Consider the following 7,685-nt stretch of genomic DNA (forward strand, 5'->3'; position numbering starts at 1 on the left):
AGAAAAAAACAGCCTTCCTGCAGAAGGGTTCTGCTGCCTCTGGCCTCAGTGGAGTCACATCCACCCTGGGGAAAACCTTTTGTTTTTCTTAATCTCTCATAATGGAGATTCACCTAAAGACAGAGAATTGCAAAGAGCCAGTAACTTGAAACTCATTTCTTCTGGGACTTGGGGGGCACAAAGCCAATTCTGTTTGTTTTACATTAATGAATTTGTCTTAATTTTTTTGCCTGAAAATAAAAATTAAGTTTATTTACATGTCTGAACTCATGACAAATGATTTTGATCCCTGGGCCAGAGGTGGGAGATTCCCAGGGATGCTCTCTGGGCTGAGTCCTCCTTTCTCACCTGGCCTGCTCAGACCACCCAGGTGAGCCACCTCTCAGCATCAGCATCACCAACGGGGTCTTTCCTATCCTTGCCAGCTTCACCTATCAGGGCTGGGGGAGAGCGAGAGGCAGCCACCAGTACTGTCTGAGGTCACAAGGCTTCAGGTTGGACTTGAATTTCTTGCATCTAGGCTAATTGGTATGGTGATGCATCCACCTATAGAAATTATAAAGTGGCTCATCCAGGAGCCCTGTGTCTGTTGCCAGTGGAAGAAAGCTCTTCTCAGTGGCTTTCAGCAGACTGCCAGCTGGGGCTCAGAAGACCAGCCTCTCCAGCTGTCTCCTGAGCCCAATACTTCTTGGCCACCAGCATCCTCTTGCCCTATGGCAGCTATCACGGATCTCTCCTTTATGTATCGATGGTTCAAGAACTGCAATCTGGTCCCCAACCTCTCAGACAAGTATGTCTTCATCACAGGCTGCGACTCGGGCTTCGGGAACCTGCTGGCCAGGCAGCTGGTTGATCGGGGCATGCGGGTGCTGGCTGCTTGCTTCACTGAGGAAGGGGCCCAGAAGCTTCAGCAGGATACCTCTTACCGACTGCAGACCACCCTATTGGATGTCACCAAGACTGAGAGTATAAAGGCAGCGGCCCAGTGGGTGAGGGACCAAGTGGGTGAGCAAGGTGGGGCAAATTGCATTCTTTGGCCTTCTTAGTTTATTCTTCTGTCTTTCTCTTCTAGGCATCTGACAGTGATCAGGGACAGTGTTGTTCAGATGTAGTAAGAGAGGTGATGTAGAGAAAGGGGCTGGGGCTTTGGCTCAGTGGGTTTGGAAACTGTTGCTTAGTTTGGTCTGTTCACACAAAAGGGGTGATTTCCCAAGGAAGTTTTTTTCTGCTAGAGACTCAGAGGGATGGGGGAAGGTTGCCAGAGGATGTGGGAGAGGGAAGACTTGTTCTGTATGTCCAAACCTCTAAAGATGGGAGTTGCCTCTCTGGGATTTAGGTAGTCCTAACCATCAGTTCCAACTGAAATGTGAGCACCTTTCTTACTGGGAGTGGGCTGGAGAGAGGGAAGAGGGGACAGGAGGTTGGACTCCCTGAGCAGGGACATTTGCTCTCCTTGATTGTGTCAAACTGGAAGGCAGGGGAGACAGAGATCTGTCCTCTTCCTTCACATCATGGTGGGTATTGGGTTGACCTCAAGGTAAGTGATGACATCAGAGTGACCGCTCCTATTGGGAAAGGAGGCCGTGGGCTGGCTGGGCTGGCCCAGGACTACATGCAAACCTGCCCGGGAAGCTTCCTGCATGCAGGGCATGGGCACAGGAGCAGGAGAAACAGGCTGGCTCTGTTGTGGAACAGCAGCCTGGAGGAAGTCCTGGCTTCTAAGGGAACTGGTCTGGGGGCCGGAGAGCCCTGGGGCCCAGGAGGGGCCAAACAGTAACTCTCTGCTTGATTTTTCTCCTTAGCATTTACCACTATCTAATATTCCATATATTTTACTTATTTTTCTTATTCATTGTTTGTTTCCCCTGCTAGAATAAAGGTTCCTAGGATGGGGCGGGGGGCAGGGCTTTTTGCCTCTTTTCTTTTATAGATCCTTAGTACAGAATAGTGTCTGGCATCTAGTACGGTGCTCAATAAATTTTTGTTGAATGAACTAATTAATGAATAATTCAGCGAGAGTCAGTCTCTTTTCTCAATAGGCTGCCTTGCCCTACATTTAGCTGTGAGCCACTTGTGTTAATGAGTCACTGGGTATATTAGTTTCCTGTTGCTGTTCTAACAAATTAACACAAAAATGTAGTGGCTTAAAACAACACAAATTTATTATCTTAAAGTTCTGGAGGTCAGAAGTCCAAAATGGGTCTCACTGAGCTAAAATCAAGGTATCAACAGAGCAGTGTTCATTCTGGAGGCTCTAGGAGAGGATTCATTTCATTGCCTCTCCCAGCTTCTAGAGGTTGCCTGCATTTCTTAGCTCATGACCCTCTTCCTCTATATATATATATTATATATATATAATATACAATTATTCCCTCATATTGAGGGAAGGCTGTCCTGGAAGATACAGTAGGGACATGGCTTGTGTGTGGACCCCAGGCATAGGAGGAGGGTGGACCAAGAGTGGTGTTTACATCCTGACAAGTTATTGGAAGAGAGTGCAGTTGTGCTGGGAGGAGTATCTTGGGGCTGCAGGAGTCAAGGTGGGCTGGGAGGATGAGGGGAGGGGAAGGGAAGGCAAGGCACCTGAGCAGTGGGGTTTTTGGAATCTTTGATACCAAAGGTGTCAAGGTGGAAGGTGTCCTTAGGAATCGTTTTAAGGACTTTTCCAATGTGTTTTTAGAATCAAACCTCCTCCTCCAAGTGGAATTTCACTTGGAAGGTTGACATGTAAAACAAATGGAAGTTGAGCCTCCCTTGCATCTCCTGAGCCAGTTCTGGGGTTCAGCCTGGAAGGGTCTCAGGATTGCAAACCCCAGGCTGGAAGCAACTGTCCTGGCCAGTCGATAAAGGACCTGAGGCCCAGAGACAGGAAGTGACTTGTCCAAGGCTAAAGGTAGAAATAGAACTGGAACTTAAGGATCTTCAGGTGTGGGTTCCTGCAGAGTTGAATGACAATACTTAGCATTATTTCTCTCCATTTGTACCAACTCAACTCAAATTAAATATTTGAAAGAGAGCCCTTATTACATTTTTTTCATGATTGTTTTATTTAAATGTGTTACACATTTATGAATATTATTTATTTCCTCTCTGGTTTGTGAGCTCCTTGAGGGACAATATCTATCTTGTTCATTTTACATCCCCAGCACCTTCCTCTGTAACTGACAGAGAATAGATATATGAGTAGATAAATGGATGAATGTGTGAATGGATGAACTCATTTTAATAATGTGTGAAATGGAGTCGGTTTCTTACACTTAGGTGGATAGAGAGGGGGAAGCATGATAAGGGCAAGACTTCAACCATTAATTCATTGGTATGAAAATTATCTCTCTCTTCCCAGAGCTAATAGCTTAGGTGCTATTAGCTAAAGCCTGGACTGTAGCTGGTACAGGGCCCCAGCTAGCACAGTGACAGTCTGTGTGAATCATAAAAAGTGCCCCTTTGGGGAAAACTAATTAGTAAAAGGCATATCTTCCTTTGGGCTGTCATAGCTCCCCATCACATGCCACCAGCCTGCCTTCTTGTGCCTTGTGCACCTGCTCGACCATCCTCAGAAGCCCTGGGCTGGTGGGTGGTGGACACTGATGATTTTCCAGAGATGCTAATGATTTCTGTGTGGTTCTCTCTCCCTCCATCACGCCCCCAGGCCTCTGGGCCCTGGTGAACAATGCAGGTGTAGGCCTGCCCAGTGGGCCCAATGAATGGCTGACGAAGGAGGACTTTGTGAAGGTGATCAATGTGAACCTGGTGGGACTGATCGAAGTGACCCTCCACATGCTGCCCATGGTCAAAAAAGCCCGGGGCAGGGTCATCAACATGTCCAGCTCTGGTGGTCGCGTGGCTATCATCGGTGGTGGCTACTGTGTCTCCAAGTTTGGCGTTGAGGCCTTCTCTGACAGCATCAGGTGACTGGGCCCTGGTGCCAAACCACTCTAGGTCGGAGTCCTGGGGATTTCACCTCAGGAAGAGAGAGCTGGGGAGGGCAGCATGTGGGCAAGGGAGTTCTGGAGGGAGGGAGCTAACACAGTAGCAGGAAGAGGGCTAGTCCTCAGGGAGCCTTCCCCAAGGACCAGGAGAAGGGATGAGGAGAACAGGTAGGGTGGTGATAGGAGGCTGTCTTCCTGTATTCCCTTCAGCTGTCTCAAAGTAAGTAAAACTATGTTTGGGCCTATGAGGGTAGAAAGGAGAGTATTTGATGCAGACAGAGAGGCCTGGAGGCAGATATGCTCATGGGAGACTCTCAAAGGAGGATTCAGGCCTTACCCAGACCCCCTCACTCCTTTGCCACGTGGGTGTTGAGTATGAGGCTGAGTGGGTGAACCTGGTAGGAGGCAGGGCTTTGGTCTAGATTTCTCTGTTGACTTCCTTCCTGCTGGGTTTGCTAATGCAAACTGCTTGGGCAAGGGCTGAGGCCCTGATTTGCATGAAGGCAATGCCTGGCCTGGCACAGGGGTGGAGGGAAGCACCTCCAGGTTTCCGGGGAAATAAGCCCCTGTAGAGATCAGAAGTGACTGTGCCTGATGATCCTTTGTCATCGTAGTGCCCCAGACTGAGTCCAACTCTTCTTTCCCAGGCGTGAGCTCCACTACTTTGGGGTGAAAGTCAGCATCATTGAGCCGGGGAACTATCGAACATCCATCCTGGGCAAGGAAGGCATGGTTTCCCGCATGCGAAAGCTGTGGGAGCGGTTGCCTCAGGAGACCCGGGACAGCTACGGAGAGGACTACTTCCACATCTGTGAGTTCTCTGGGAGGGAGACGAGTCTCTGAGAGGAACAGCGAGATCTTGGGGATCACTGACTCGTTTCATTTCACAGATAATGGGATGGAGGCTCAGAGGGGTTAAGGACCCAAAGTCACACAACTAGTGGCAGGCTGGGATTTGAGAATAGAAGCCAAGGGCACAACTGCTCAGAACAATAGCCTTTGCGGGGAGAGTGGTGGTAGAGGAGATGCTGCCCAGGGACATTCCCCACTCCTGGCACCTGCCTCCTGACATATTATTAGGCAGGTGCACAGGTGAAAATGTACTGACATGAGTACAGAGAAGTTAAGAGCACAGCTGCTTCACTATAGTAGTTTTCTCTCTAGGAAACACAAAGGGGGTTCATTGGAGTTGGAGGTGAGGGTACTTAAACCACACTGTCCCACCCTCATCAACTGCTCACCACATTCTTGCATGGAGAGGTGAATTCTCTGTCTCCCTAGACCATCCCCAAATTTGGACCAGCTATTTCTCCTTTTGTTTTCAAGTTTTAATCCCTTATTGGGATGCCTGACTCTCAGGCACCATTTCCTTCTGGAGTTCTTGGGGCTCTCGTTGAAGTATGAGTCCCAGTGACCTGCCCCCATCCCAGAGTCCTGGGGCAAAGTTGTACATCAGGGCCGGTAAGTGTACCATGAGGTTTGTCTATTTGTGTTGTGAGCCTTGGCAGACTTGGACCACTCAGATGCCTCACACCCATCTTCATACCCATGTACGCAATGCTAACAGAACAGCCCCTCACATTTGTTAGAGACTTACAATGTATCTGCCTGTGCCTTAGATCATTTGAGCCCCATAATGGCCTAATGACCAAGGCAAGGGCAGTGTTACAATTTTTTTTTAAGTACTCTCCACACCTAATGTGGAGTTTGAACTTACAACCCCAAGATCAAAAGTCGTGTGTTCCACCAGCTGTGCCAGCCAGTCATCCCAGCGTTACTATTTTTTAATAACATTTTCTTTCTTGCATGACTTTGTAGAAAATATGGTAACTCTGAGACCTGTGTAGGAGAAAAAACAAAACCAAACCAAACAAAACAAAACAGCCTCCAGTGACTAAGAATCCCACAAGCCAGAGAGTAATTTTACTTATTTTCTTCCAATTTTTCTCATGCACTTATATAGACTTGCTTTCTTTTCTGTTCTGCTTCACTGTCTACCCTGCTATTATTCATCTTTATTATTCTTTAGAGCAGGTATTATTACTCCCATTTTATAGATGATGGAAGTTTCAGCTCAAAGTCACACAATCAGTAAGTGGCAGAACTAGGCACAGTTCTTCTGATTGCTAGTAGGAATTCAACACACAGTTTTTGAATTCAGGAAGAGAAATAGGATTATTTACAGGGTGTTCATGTAAGGGACAACCTGGAGAGTGTGGTAGATCTGCCTGAAATGTTGGATCTGATGGAAAGGAAGCTTGGATAGAATTCAGAAGAAACCATCTTTTGTGAAGAGCAACAGAGCCTTTGATTTCTGCCCCCTCTTGTACCCTCAGATACTGAGAAGTTAAAAAACATGATGCAGTTGGCAGAGCCAAGGATCAGAGAAGTCACCGACAGCATGGAGCACGCCATTGTTTCCCGGAGCCCCCGTATCCGCTACAACCCTGGCCTGGATGCCAAACTCCTCTACGTGCCATTGGCTAAATTGCCCACTCCCGTGACAGATTTCATCCTGAGCCGGTACCTTCCCAGGCCAGCAGACAGTGTCTGAGCTGGGGAAGTCCAGGTGGTTAGTGGAGTGTGGAGGAGGGAGGGGTATGGCAGAAGGAACTGCAGGGTCACAAGAGGTGGTGTTAGGCAATCGGGGTTCACTTTGCTTGGCTGACACCCACTGCCAGGGAAATATTGGATAACTTCTAGCAGAAGACAAGTGCCTCTTCCCACTCACTGGGCCCCCACAGAAAGCTGCAGGTGCAAAGACCTGAAGCATGGCCCCAAGAACATCTGTCACCCATTAAGGATATGGCTTTTTCTGGACCTGGAAATGTCAAGGGGAGGAAAACAAGCTCCTGCGGAATCATGAGACTCTCTCAGTTATCACCACCACTGTGAAATATTGCAGGATAATCAAGCTCATGGAAGCATCTCAACCACTTTCCTATTGATCTCTCAATATGCATTAGCTTCATTCCCACAACCCATTATTTGAAGTATGTACTAGGGCAGACAGGGAGTGCAAGATTATATCAGGTAAAAGTTTATATTTTCTCTCTATATAAATTTATCTGTTCATTGGTGATTGGGATCCACATAAAATAACATTCATTTATTTAATCATCATTGGTTAATTTTTCAAATATTTATTGTATGCCTATAAGATACCAGGCACTATGTAGGTGCCGGAAGGATGTAGAGATGATTAAATCATGGTCTTGGTTTTTTATTGTTTGTTTTGTTGCTTTGTGTTTTAGCACAATATCTAGTAGCAGAGATGGGACAACCAGTGATAGAAGAAACAGAAACCAGAAAATTATTTTTTTTTTATAGAGAGTATGTGAGTGTGAATGGGGAAGAGGCAGAGAGAGAGAAAGAGAGAATCACAAGAAGCTCCATGCTCAGCACAGAGCCCAGTGCAGGGCTCTATCTCACTACCCTGGAATCATGACCTGAGCCAAAATCAAGAGTTGGATGCTCAACCCACCACCCAGGAGCCCCCAGAAAATCAAATTTTTAGAACTATGAGGAACCTGAGAGGTCATCTAATTCAGTAGTTCCCAAACTGTACATTGTAATCACCTGGTTAATTAAAAATACAGACTCCTGGCCTCAATGTTAGAAAATCTGATTTAGTAGCTTGGGATGGGGCCCAGAAATCTGTGTTTGTAACAAGGTAATGATTCCAGTCTTTGGCACTTGGGAACCACAGCCGGCTCCACAGCAGTATTGAACACTCAGAAGAAGTGACCTGCCCAA

General features: G+C 47.1%; 1 protein-coding gene across 1 annotated transcript; it reads left to right on the forward strand.

Moving 5' to 3' along the window:
* Window positions 1–713: 713 nt before the first annotated feature.
* Window positions 714–7,155, forward strand: SDR9C7 (short chain dehydrogenase/reductase family 9C member 7). The gene is made up of 4 exons (XM_040491675.1): window positions 714–1,014; window positions 3,650–3,908; window positions 4,577–4,740; window positions 6,266–7,155. Exons 1-4 carry the CDS (start codon window positions 714–716, stop codon window positions 6,481–6,483), a joined length of 942 nt encoding a protein of 313 aa, XP_040347609.1. The 3' UTR covers window positions 6,484–7,155.
* The last annotated feature ends 530 nt before the right edge of the window (window positions 7,156–7,685 follow it).

This window comes from Herpailurus yagouaroundi, unplaced genomic scaffold (assembly GCF_014898765.1).
Source record: "Herpailurus yagouaroundi ecotype Mexico unplaced genomic scaffold, PumYag 182, whole genome shotgun sequence".
Lineage (NCBI taxonomy): Eukaryota > Metazoa > Chordata > Mammalia > Carnivora > Felidae > Herpailurus > Herpailurus yagouaroundi.

Excerpts from the sequence above, each read along its gene's own strand:
- SDR9C7 (XM_040491675.1), top strand. The coding sequence starts at position 714 with ATGGCAGCTATCACGGATCTCTCCTTTATGTATCGATGGTTCAAGAAC. Across the intron at positions 3,909-4,576 it reads GCCTTCTCTGACAGCATCAG|GCGTGAGCTCCACTACTTTG; the intron begins GTGACTGGGCCC and ends CTTCTTTCCCAG. Across the intron at positions 4,741-6,265 it reads AGAGGACTACTTCCACATCT|ATACTGAGAAGTTAAAAAAC; the intron begins GTGAGTTCTCTG and ends TTGTACCCTCAG.